The following is a 13,996-nucleotide window of genomic DNA, read 5'->3' on the forward strand; positions in this document are numbered from 1 at the left end:
AGGCATTTTTTTGACTAGGAAAAATTCCTGCAGCTGGTGTTTCTATGGCTTCTCAATAAACTCCGTGTTTTTCCTACTGGTACTTGACTTATTTTAGAAATGTGTACATTTCATTTTCTTCTGCACTGCTAAAATAAGCTATTGCCTAATACTTTGAGCTGAAGCTGCTACTCTAAAGGTAAAGAACATATTTTCCAAAACATTATTTTATCAACTCCTGTAACAATTTCTCTTTTGTATGTCTCCTCCATTTCCCCAAAATACAACTCTTTAAAGTGAAGCCAAGACCATTTTACTCTGAAAAGCACAAATGAAACAATCTGTACGAAATATATTAAAACTTCAATCTTTAAGATCTCCACACACTGCTTTTAAAACACAGATATGTTATTCCTAGTAGCTACTAAGTGGGTATAGTCAGTTTTTAAAAGATTTTTAAAACTATAAATGAAAGCTCTTTATGGAGGCTGTTTACATAATTAAAATTATAATGAAACATTCAGGATTACTGTATTGGATACTATAAAGTGACTAAGAACTCAAGCAGAGTAACCAAGGCCTTACAGTTGCATAATGTCTGCTGTGCTTAGTCACTCAGTTGTATCTGATTCTTTCTGACTCCATGGACTGTAGCCCGCCAGGAGTGGGTAGCCATTCCCTTCTCAAGGAGATCTTCCTGATCCAGGGACCAAACCCAGGTCTCCTGCATTGCAGGCAGATTCTTTACCATCTGAGCCATTGAGAAGTCCTATCAGTTCTCTCTTTAACCACTGACTCTAATCAAAGTTCCCTACCAAACTACTTTCATCTTGAAAGACTCTCCTCTCCACCAAACAGACTAAACCTCACTGTTCATTAACTATGACATGTTTTAAACCACTTCAGGGTCTTTGCAAATGTTGTGCCTTTTGTTTCAAAGGCTAATACACCTTTTTCTTCACTTAGTGTTACATGGGTATCAGAGAAAACAGTACCCTCACTGGCCTTCCAAGACACTTCTCCCAACCATTATGTATCAGTTTGATGTTTTCACGATTCTCTGTTGTTCTGCAGAGCATTCATAGTCTCTGGTAGCTTAGATGGTGAAGAATCCACGTCCAACGCAGGAGACCTGGGTTCGATCCCTGGGTGGGGAATATCCCTTGGAGAAGGGAATGGCTACATACTTCAGTATTCTTGCCTGGAGGATCCCATGGTCCGAGGAGCCTGGCAGGCTAGAGTCCATGGGGTTGCAAAGAGTTGCACACAACTGAGCAGCTAACACTTTCACTTTCATAGAGCTGTAGTTGTGTAACAGTGTATCTGCTTTCATGATAGACTGACCATGTAACCCAAGAGCATGCACCACAGCTTCCCTGTTCATGTCTATATATCCAGCAATTAGCATGATGCCCAGTAGAGAGGAGGCAATTAATAACAACTTACTGTCTGATTCCTATCCTAGTTACTACCCCAGTGCAGGCTTTGTGACTGTTTCATAATATTCTAACTAATCTGCCTCTTGAGTCTCACCTTATTATTTTACATAGTTGCCAGCTTAGTCCTAAAGCCTGACTACCAGCTTATTCCTAAATTCCTTTCAAAAATATGAGCCCTTCTACCAAAACAATAAAATTCAAACTTCCAAGTTTCATGGTTCTCTACAATTTAGCTACAATTGAACTTTTCAGTCTTCTTCCTCATGAATACCACAGCCCACCCAAACCAAACCAATTCTTTTCCTTTCCTGTCACTTATTCAACAAAACATGAATTGTGTTAGATGCTTGTGACAACATACAGTCTGTCTTCCACTTTAATAAAAGTTTAAAGGTGGAGTTGGGGAGTAGGGGACAAGCACCTAATCCTCCAAATATATAAACTATTTTAAGTGTAAGAAGGAAAAAGAGGAAGGAGCTATGTGAGTGTGAAAGGGTTTAACCAGTTCTCGTTTGGAGGTTTGGGGATAATTTATGAATGGAAATATTTAATGTCAAGTTATAAAACAAAAGAAAGACAATTTTATTCTGTATAACTCTACTTAGAATTTTCTATTCCTCTTCTTTCTTTACATACATATTCTAAGTCTTCTACTCCATCCTGGCTGGAGCAATCTGACAACATGCATCAAGACCCACAAACATGCGCCTGGTCTGACTCATAATCCCACTTCTGAGGATTTACTGTTTTGCAATATGCTTGTTGAACCTCTACTTATTAAATCAAGTCAAAGAAAAAATCTGAAATAAGGTCTGAGAAGTATTAGTAAATTATTGATACCTTCTCAGCTTATCTAGGCTACCAACACTTTAAGAATAAGAGAATGTGGTAATAATCCATTTTAAGTAACAGGAAAATATACACAGTAAAAGAAATTAAATAACAGAGGGAAGTTCTCTAACTCCACAATTCTCTTACATTTTGCTGATTTTATGAAAAAAAAAAAAAGTAAAGATTTAAAAATAAAAAATAAGTATCTTATTAAAGCTTAAAGAAACAAAAACTTGCCTTTAGCTATCCTACACCATGCTTATTTTGTGTTATTTAAAAGAATTCAGTTTATCAATTAAAAGACAAAATATATCAAAAGGCAGAATTTCTGGGGAAAAAAAAATCCCAATTCAGTCTAAGTTTCAAACTCAAAAATAACTTCCAGATTATTCAGGTAACATTAAAATCTCAACCGTGTCTGCAGGCAGCTTAAAGAAGACATTTTAGGTTTAAAAACTTATATTTAAGACATGACACGATTTAAAACTCTGAGAAGAGAACATAGGTGAAATATTTCCTAACGTAAACCATACTGTTTTCTTAGGTCAGTTTCCCAAGGCAATAAATATTAAAGTAAACAAATGGAACAATCAAACACAAGCTTTTGCATAGTAAAAGAAACTAAACAAAAAGCCAACCTATTGACTGTGAAAAATACCTGCATATGATGTGACTGACAAAGACTTAATTTCCAAAATATACAAACAGCTCACGTAACTAAATAAGAACAAAAAAACCTAATTGAAAAAACGGGCAGAAAACCTAAACAAACATTTCTCCGAACACATACAGATAGCTAATAACTGCTAATTATTAGAGAAATGCAAGTTAAAATTACAATGACCACCAGTCAGAATGGCCACCATTAAAAGTCTACAAACAAATAATGGAGATGGTGTGGAGAAAAGGAACCCTCCTACACTGTTGATGGGAATGTAAATTGGTGCAACCACTGTAGAAAACAGCACAGAAGTTGCTCAAAACACCAGAGCTGCCATATGACCCAGCAATACCACTCCTGGAGATACAGCCAGAAAAAACCATAATTCAAAAAGATGCACGCACCCCTATGTTCACAGCAGCACTATTCCCAACAGCCAAGACATGGAAACAACCTAACTGTCCAATGACAGATGAACAGATAAAGACGTGGTATATACACACAAGAGAATACTATTCAGCCATAAAGAAGATGGTGAAATGATGCCATCTGCTGCAACATGGATGGACCTAAAGATATACTAGGTGAATTAAGTCAGAAAGAGAAACACAAATACCATATGATTTAACTTACATGTGGAATCTAAAATATGACACAAATGAACTTATCTATGAAACAGACTCAGACATAGAAAACAGACTTGTGGCTGCCAAAAAGGAGGAGAGCTGGGGGAGGGATGGACTGGGAATATGGGATTAGCAGATGCAAACTATTAACTAGAGAATGGATAACCAACAAGGTCCTATGAAAAAAAACAGCACAGGGAACTACATTCAGTGTCCCATAATAACCCATAAAGGAAAGGAAGATGAAAAGGAATATATATATATATATTTGTTGAATTTGTTACAATTTTATATATATATAAATGAATCACTTTGCTGTACAGAAATTAACACATTATGAATCAACTATACTTCAATAAAATAACACTGGAGTGGGTTACCATTCCCTTCTCCAGGGGATCTTACCCACCCAGGAATTGAACCCAGGTCTCCTGCGTTGGAGATGGATTCTTTACCAACTGAGCTATCAGGGAAGCCCATATATAAATGAATCACTTTGCTGTACAGCAGAAATTAACACATTATAAATCAATTATACTTCAATAAAATAAAGATACATTACATATTTTGTCTAAATCCCTTATTCACACCTTTTAGTTGAAAAGCGCTCCTGCTCAAGTGACACAAGATACTGAACTTTTTTTTTTTTTAATGTGGATCATTTTTTTCAAGTTCTGAATTTGTTACAATATTGCTTCCTTTTTTATGTTTTGGTTTTTTGGCCCCAAGGGATGTGGGATTTTAGCTCCCCAACTAGGGATCAAATTTGCACTCCCTGCACTGGAAGGTGAAGTTTTAACCACTGGACTGCCAGGGAAGTCCTTGAATATGTTAAGTAACACATAAAACCCCAGATGCATGCTTAGTCATTCAGTCATGTCTGACTCTTTGCAAACACATGGACTGTAGCCCACCAGGCTCCTCTGTCCATGGAATTTTCCAGGCAAGAATACTGGAGTGGGTTGCCATGCCCTCCTCCAGAAGACCTTCCCAACACAGGAATCGAACCCAGGTCTCCCACATTGCAGGCGGATTCTTAACCATCTAAGCCATCAGGGAAGCCCAAAACCCCAAATAGCCTTTCACAAACCTTGAGAAAAAAGAACAAAGCTGGAGGCTTCACATTCCTTGATTCAAACTATATCACAAAGCTATAGTAATCAAAACAGTATGCTACTGACATAAAAATAGACACACAGATTAATGGAACAGAATAGAGAGCTCGAACTGAAGCATATATGGTAAGTTACTTTATGACAAAGGAGGCAAGAATATACAATAGGAAAAGAACAGTCACTTTCCAACAAATGGTGCTGGGAAAACTGGACAATTACATGCAAACAAATGAAACTGGACCAGTCCTCACCCCATATACAAAAATTACCTCAAAATGAATTAAAGAACTGAACATTAAAAAAACCTGGAAATATAAAACTCCTTTAAAAAACACATGCTTGGGGCTGGTGCATGGGGATGACCCAGAGAGATGTTGTGGGGAGGGAGGTGGGAGGGGGGTTCATGTTTGGGAACGCATGTAAGAATTAAAGATTTTAAAATTAAAAAAAAAATAAAAAATTAAAAAAAAAACACACACACACACACACACAAGCAGTAAGTTCTTGACATATGTCGTTGTGAGGACTTTTTACATCTGATACCAAAATAAATTCAAACATAAAGGTAACAAACGCAAAAATAAACATCAAACTAAAAAGCCCCTGCACAGTAAAAGAAACTATCAACAAGATGAAAAAGTAACCTACCAAGTGGGAGAAAATATTGCAAACCACATATATAAGGGGTTAATATCCAAAATATAGAAAGAACACATACTAACTCAGCATCCAAAAAGAAAAAAACAAAACCCCCGAACAATTTGATTTAAAAATGGGTAGAGGACCTGAATAAATATTTTTCCAAGGAAGACATACAGAGGGCTAAGAGGTACATGAAAACATGCTCAACATCACTAATCATCAGAGAAACATATACAAATCAAAACAATGAGATACCATCTCATACCTGTTAGAACGGTTATCATTAAAAAGGTAAGAAATAAGTATTAGCAAGAATGTGGAGAAAGGGAAACTCTTGATGCATTGCTGGTAGTTAAGTAAATTGGTACAATCACTATGGAAGACACTAAGTGGATTCTTCAAACAATTAAAAATAGAACCCAGCTAAAAATAGAACCCAGTATGACCCAGCTATTCCACTTAAATTTATATGAAGGAAATGAAAATTATAACTAGAAAAGATTTAGGTAAACCCATATTTACTGCAGCATTACTTATAATACCAAGCAACCTAAGTGGCCATCAATGGATGAATGAATAAAGCAAATGTGATTACACACACATACACACAGTTATTTAACCATTAAAAAAATGAAATTGTACTATTTGCATGTTGAGGGCAGTATGCCAAGTGAATTAAGCCAGACCAAAAGAAAAAAAAACAAATACCATATGATCTCACTTATATGTGGACTCTAAAACAAAACAAAAAATGCTCATGGATACAAAGAAGAGATGGGGACGGGTGGGACTGGGTGAAGGGTCAAAAGGTACAAACTTCCAGTTATAGAAGAAATAAGCCATGGAATATAATGTATAGCATGGGGACTATAATTAAGAGTAAATCTTATCACAAGAGAAAAAAATTGCCACTATGTGTGGCAATGAATGTCAATTACACCTATTAAGGTGACCATTTCACAATATACACAAATATCAAATCATTATGTCATACACCTAAAACTAATGTTCTGCTATATGTTAATTATATTTCAATTTTAAGAAAACTAGAACAAAAAGTATCTTTAATATCCTTAGTAAAATTATAAACTGTGGAACTACATTCATAAAGTAAGAACAGAATGCTATAAAAAATATTCAGAAAAAGAAGAGTGACAGAGGTCTTTCTTTTGGAAATTGAAAAATAACATCAGAGACTATTTTTAATCCACAGAAGATTTCTCTGGGAGAAAATCTCCCAGAGTGTAGAAAACAAAGATATTGTGATGGAAAATAGAGAAACGATAAGAAAATTAGAAGTCTGATCCAGGAGGTCTAATACCTGAACAACAGAAGTTCCAGAAAGAATAAACAGTGAACATAAAGAAGAAACTGTTAAATAAATAATTGTAATTCAAGAAAAATTCCCAGACCTGGAGGCCATGAACTTCTAAATTTAAAGAGTCTAATATGAAGAACTGATCTCCTTAAAAGGAAATAAAACCAGTCAATCCTAAAGGAAGTCAACCTGAATATTCACTGGAAGGACTGATGCTGAAGCTCCAACACTTTGTCCACCCAATGCCAAGAGCCAACTCATTAGAAAAGACCCTGATGCTGGGAAAGACTGAAGGCAAAGGTGAAGAGGGTGGCAGAGGATAAGATGGTTAGAAAGCATCACTGACTCAATGGACATGAACTTGAGCAAACTCCAGGAGATAGTGGAAGAGAGGGAAGTCTGGCATGCTGCAGTCCATAGGGTTGCAAAGAGTTGGACACAACTTAGTGACTAACAACAACAATAAATATGAAAAATTAAAACAGACCTATACAAAGGCATATCACTGTAAAATTTCAGACAATGGGCACCAGAAAAACCTCCCCTCTCCCCATTGCTAGGGAGGAAAACAAAACACCTGTATAAGAGATGCTGCTGCTGCTAAGTCGCTTCAGTCGTGTCCTACTCTGTGCAACCCCACAGACCGCAGCCCATCAGGCCCCTTCAGAGAATAATCAATTTTGAAAAGAGATTTATAAGCTGGCAAGAGTCTGAAGCGGAATTAATGAAAAAGTCATTAAGGAAAACAACAAAGCAAATGGCAGGAAAGTGGCCATTATCAATTCCAGAGAAAACAAATATTGAATACTAGATAAACATACTACAAATCTACCTTATTTGAAACAAGGTGCTAAATTAACTTAGCACTTATTTGATGTTAAGTTCAGACACTAACACACAATTTACAAAAGATTAAAGAATTGAGAAAAAGTCCCATGAACAAGTAATAATTTCAAATACAATATGGATGGCATTTCAAATAAGTGGGAGAAAACAGCTTTTCAATAAATCATGTTGGCTATTTTGGGGATAGGGAGAGGAGCTACTTTCTATTTCCAAATAAATCCTTGATGGATTCAAACAGAGGAAATAAAGTCATAGAGGTCCTAGAAGAAATTAGGTAAATAGCATATAAACCTATTACGAGAAACAACTTTTATATAAAATACAAAGTCAGTACCATAAAAGAAAAGCTTAGTAATAACTCTGACTAAATAAATACATAAATCATTCCTTTGGCATGTGTGTGCATGCTCATACATGTCCAACTCTTTGTGACCCCATGGACTAGCCCAGTAGGCTCCTCTGTCCATGGAATTTTTCAAGCAAGAATATTGGGAGTAGGTTGCTATTTCATACTTCAGGGGATCTTCCTGACCCAGAGATCTTCCTGACCCTGTGTCTCCTGCATTGGCAAGTACATTCTTTAATACTTTGCCACCTGGGAAGCCTTCATTCCTTTGGGGCAGAGGGGAAAAAACAGAATCCTAAGTGCTATTTTAAGGCACAAAAAAAAATTTATTATTTTATCCTCTATTCAATTTCATTAGTAAAACATATTCATAACTCTTAGCACAAAATCAGATACTTTTCTTCTTTCTGGGAAGGCATTAAGACCAGTCATCCCACCTAAGAACATAAGGTATATAAATCTAAATCGAGAGAACCAATTAGGCTTTCATCAACTCTAGGCTGATTGTCTATCAGGTTTTCAATGACTAATCTTTTCGACAGTCTTTTTCTGAACCCTTCCACAGCCCTTACCCTGATGTATCTTAACAAATAAAGATTTGGGGTCCAGAATTTCAGAAGCTTATCAATTACCTGCTTAATAACCTGGCTTTCCAAATTTTAGTTGATAAGCACAACTTATTTAAAAAAATACTGACTTAAGCCATTAAGTCATGGAAATCTCTGGCCTGTTTTCCACTGAAGACTGTGGCTAACTATTTTATATATCGAAAGAGCTCCAGTGTTTTATAAGGATATCCTATGACAATTAATTAAAAAGTAAGTCTTAAGTGTAAACTGTATTTAACTGTAAGATTAGGAGGAAATAGGAGAAAGAAAACAGCAGAAAACGGAGACATGAAATGCTCTGTATGACAAATGAAAATTCTCACTGAATTTACCAACATCTCATTAGTCAAAAATGACACTATATTACTTGATAATTAACACAGAAATACAACGATAATGGCTGTTTAAAATAATCTCCATCTGGAAACACACCTTTTATCTCTAATATCAAAGTATAATTAAGTATAAATTGCTATATTGTAATAAAGCCTTTAAGAAAAATATTAAGATCTAAAATGTTGCTGAATAAAGTAAGCAAAGTGGAATGACTTCATAACTTAAATGCAAGAGCAGTTGGCAAATACATACTTTTCTGAAAAGCCAAAACTAACCCCCATAGGGAAATTATATTAATGTATGCTCCAACATGTTTATCATACACATTCAAAATATTACTTCCATACTTTGTTTTTATCTACAACTGAAAACTCGTCCAAGGATTATTCTAGAACAGCTTTTAAATTTCAGACACACCATATCTGATAAACTATTCGGCTATACTAAATTAAATCCCACCACAGTAATCTTTTTTGACAGATGTTGCATACTTCATGGTAAACAGATTTGTAATTTATCCTATAAATCTATAGGGCTGTGTATAAACTGATAAAAACATTCTTAATATACATTTTTATAAAGATAAGACTGTCACATGTGCCATTTAGTGAAGAATCCTATCAACAGAGAATGTTCCAAATCACAAATGGAAAGGGTTATTTAATAAACAACCATTGGCTTTAAAATGCTGAATAGCATTTGATTTGTGTCCACTAGGGGAAAGAAAGGAAGACAGAGACAAATCCTTCCCCCTAGCCCTAAAAAAGATCAAATATCAAATAACTAAATTAATTAGAAGCAGAGATAGGCCAGCGTAAACTAGTAAATGGAGTGATTTGTCATAATTAGTATACGATGGAAAAGAGTCTACTTAAAGATATTTTAGAGAGCTATCAGGGTTCAGTGAAACTTCGATCCAAATTACTTCTCTGACTTTTCTGTATACAAATTATGTCCATGTTATTCTAATTACTCTGTATTTTTCTTCAAAATGCCTATCCTAATTATAATCTTATCTTATCTGTTTCTTCCTCTGGATTTTAAGCTCCGAGGCTGTGTTCTCTACTTTCTATCCAGTGCCTGGCACTCATTCACATCTATAATATTTTCTTCTTTCAAAAATTGTCATAGTTAAACTGCTCTTAACTAGTTATATCATCATCTGTATCATATGCATTTATCCTCTTCAGGAAGAAGAGGACTACCCTGAACACTACTTTTTAAAAAGTTCTGCACATCCTTTAAATGACAAAATTACAGAAATAGCAAACAGATGAATGGTTGCCCAGGGTTCATAGGAGGCGAGAAGGAAGTCGGTATGGGTATATAAGAGCAGTCTGAGGAATTTGTGTGGTGTCCGAAATGTTCTGTATCTGAATGTATCAACATCAATAGGGTGGTTGTGGTATTTTACTATGGTTCACCAAATGTTACCATTGAAGGAAATTGTAAAGGGCACAGAGTATTTCTTCATTAATTCTTACACCAGAATTATTGAGAGGAGCTCTGAAAATTACAGGTGCTGAGATCTGCCCCTTCCCATTCTGAGAATGCTTTAATTTTTTAGGGGTTGGACCTGAGAACCTTTAAACCAGATTCTCAAGTCTTGATCCCAGAGATTGTGATTCAGAAGGTTTGTGGTAAAGCCAGAAAAATCCATTCTTAAGTTTAAGTTATTGGTGGTTTTTTAAGTTCTCCAGATGATTCTGATGTATAGCTAGGCTTAAAAACCTCTGAACTAGAGAACAGCAATTTTTTTCTATATACTGTTTGAATGTAAACAATAGCTAGTTTGGTCATTATCATGGATTCCAAGTCCCTGGTGTCTGACTGAAGATAGTTGCTGTATTTATAAAAGCCCAATTTAGATGCTTAACATTATTTTCTGTCATATTTCTAACCTATTAAAGCAGTTCCAAAAACATGAAGAAGCCTAGGCCCCTGGACTGAGTCCTACTGGCCCCCATACTCTCCGGTACCACCCCTCAAACCTTAGAATCTGAGATATCATTGTTGCACTAAGAATAACTGTTTATTCACATGAAGCTGTACTTTATGCTTGTCCTCTACCCTGTTAATTCACTGCATACTAAAAATATTAAATCACTCATTTTTCAATCCACTACCCTAGCAGGCTATAACTATGTGCCTAAAAAAATTTTGTGACCTGATGCAATGTTCTCAATCTTAGATGTGTTTTGGAATAATCACCCTAACTAGACCAGTAAAGTAGCCCTATTTAGTATAACACAGAAGTCCTACACAGCATAACACAGAAAACTGGATTCAGAAAGTTTGTGGTGGCTTCAGGGAATCTATATTTGTAAGATAAAAAACAAAACTCTACAGATTCTGGACAAAAAATTAAACACTGACTCATGGTTTTTTCCATCTTTATCCTCTGGCTCAAATGATACACTAATGACAAATTAGTCTAAATCGGCTATTTCTAAAAATATCAATTGCTCACAATGAAAAAGAAAGAATTTATAACCAGGGTCAAGACAATGAATGTCAGAGAGCTATTAGCTCAGAATCTTGCATTAAGTAAGACCTAAGCTGCTTAATGTCTCTGAGCCTTCAGTTTCTCAGCTATAAAGAGGGAGCTACAAAACAAAGGAGTTGTATTGAATCAGTGTTTCATAAAACTGGGTTTCCAGAGTCAGTCATATGGTTCCACAGAGTCAGTCGTATGGTTCCACGGAGTCAGGAGGAAAGCCGAACAGAAGTGCACGCAAAACAAAGTGAAAGGGGGCTCTTCCTTTATCTGCTTGTGCATATACATAAATATGTATACTTATATAGATAATGCATTTCATGACTAATGCATTTCATGACTAATGACTGCTAGGTATTTCCATGTATTCCTTAAGGGAACTAGATTGGGAACCAGATTCTTAAAATTATATCAGTATGTCTGCTAGCTATAATAAAGTACTAAATAAGGTCAAAACTTCAACCCCAAAGGAAAAGACCCATGTTCACACTGTAATTCTAACTCTGAATAACCACTTCAATGACAACCCACTAAAATAAGGCAAGCAAGAATGGATGACAGTGAAAACCAAAGGCTCTAAAGAAAAACTTTGGTGTACATACAATTCCTAAGAGGCAAACATTAACATAGTAAGTTTTTAAACATTTAAGGAGCATTTACTGCTTGACTTCATCTGTGGTCAAGGACACTGCTATTTTTCAATTTCTAATACATAAAATCAGTTTCTAATAAGTTATGTAAGTTTCACAATTTTTCCCAACAATTTCCTCACATAACAGAGAAAATTTCAACTGAAATTCTCCATAACTTTTCCATGTTTCAACATTTTAGGATGTCACAGGAGTTTACTATGAGAATTCAAACATATAATTAAATAAAATAAATTCAATTAACTGAAATAATTACCAAATGTGGTCTTTTCAACAGCATCTCCAATTTACTAAGGACTGATTCCTTAAGTGAACTCATGTTGAAAACCATTCTAAAACTGGTCATCACTCTTTTCTCCCTATGTAATGGTGTAATAGTATTCTTTTAAAAGGTAACTCTCTGACAATCATAATACTGCCTTGAAGTAATTTTCAAAAATCATGCTTTCCCACATATATGGAAATAAGAAGGATCTGAAGCATCCCAGAATTCAAACAAAAGTTAGGATTTTTAATAAATCACTATGACATTTCCTTTTTCTACTATAGCACAGAGAAATACAATAGAAATCCAATTAACTGGAATCTTGGTAACTGTAACTTTACAATAAATCAAAGTTTATAGGAATTTAAAAGTAGAAAGTATAAATTAAATCAGTATTCTTACTTAATGCTGATACACTGATGGATGCGACAAAAAGTCTCAAATATGAAGAGACGGGCATTTTCAATGAAGTCCTCAAGACAAGCCACCAAGAAGAAATCATTCACTAGTACCTATATGAATAAAATATAAGAGGAAAAAATTATAAATGCCGATGGGCAATTTTAAAAATTTGTCTCAAATATGTTCTTTGTTCTTTACTCATTATTCCTTTCACTACAACTCTCTCATCTAATATCACAGGTTCTACTTCATAGTACTTTTTAGAACACTATATTCAAGTCTCTAAAAATGCAAATAAGAAAATGAATGCTACAAGAAAAAGAGCTAAAAACTACATTTCCTTGTTCCACTGATGACCTCAACAACCTTACAACAAAGCGGCTTTGTCCTGTCATTAACCTAAAGTAATGCTCTGTAGATAACATATTTCCAGCTTTTTAATGTAGATATGGACTAAAATATGCATACTTCTGTGATAATAAGTAGACCGGAAAGCCACAGGAGAAACAAATTCAAAGGGTGACACCTATTTCACAGATGTATCATAATTAAAAGACAATATTTTAACTTCAAAAACAGCAACCAAGTGCCCCACTGCCTGGCATGGCCTAGATACTTAGTATTACAATAAACACCAATATTTAATAATGTCGCATTTGATTGCATGTACACAAGTTGTTGTACTACATATACACAAGTTGTTACAAACTTTGTTCAATGTTTGAAAATCACCTCTAAAGGCATACTTACTTACAGATTTGGTAAATGCATTTAACAAGTAATTCTTAGTTTTTCAAAACTTGAAAACTTACTAAGAAAAAAGACTGTAAGTCCAACTTTTTCAGATGCTCTGACAGTACCTTAGTTTCTGCCAGCTAACAGAAGACACTAGTTTAAAAATTCACTCTTAGCTTGACTGATTTATAGCAAATGTTAAAATATCGTAAGAAAAATTACAAATTAGGCCTGTTTATGTAACAAGCTGGAACCACAACTGTGATGTAAAACTTGATATTATCTTGCTTATACAAATAAAGCATTTCACATATTTTTATTCATTCAGGATAAGACATGAAATTATGTGTGAATTTAAAAGCCCTTAATGTTTTAACCAACTGTTAACAAAAGGGGTAGACACATGGTAATAAAATCAAAAATGTCTTCGACCCAACACATTTCTAAACAGTCTGCCATTTTAAGATTAATAAACATTTCTGACATAATTAATAAAACCCTGTTAGGTTAATTCTTATAATACCCTCAAATTAAAGAATTATTAATTTGTAAGCAAAAATTTATACTTACTGATTCACATTCCCTTAGCTTTTTCTGAGCCCCATCAAAGTCAAAATTAACATATAAGCATTCTACAAATTCTGTAATTGGGTCTTTATACGTGTATGACTCCTGTAAAATTAAGTCAAAGGTTAAGCTG

The 13,996-nt window shown here is 34.8% G+C and overlaps 1 protein-coding gene across 1 annotated transcript in view; it reads right to left on the minus strand.

The window, feature by feature from the left end:
- Nucleotides 1–13,996, minus strand: part of EIF3E (eukaryotic translation initiation factor 3 subunit E) — a 47,683-nt gene that overhangs the window by 3,403 nt on the left and 30,284 nt on the right. The window contains exons 9-10 of the mRNA XM_005689158.3: nucleotides 13,867–13,968; nucleotides 12,562–12,671 (exon numbers count right to left, since the gene is read on the minus strand). Of these exons, the coding sequence (XP_005689215.1) occupies nucleotides 12,562–12,671; nucleotides 13,867–13,968 (212 nt within the window). The remainder of the gene's footprint in view (nucleotides 1–12,561; nucleotides 12,672–13,866; nucleotides 13,969–13,996) is intronic.

Source organism: Capra hircus, chromosome 14, assembly GCF_001704415.2.
Source record: "Capra hircus breed San Clemente chromosome 14, ASM170441v1, whole genome shotgun sequence".
Classification (NCBI taxonomy): Eukaryota; Metazoa; Chordata; class Mammalia; order Artiodactyla; family Bovidae; genus Capra; species Capra hircus.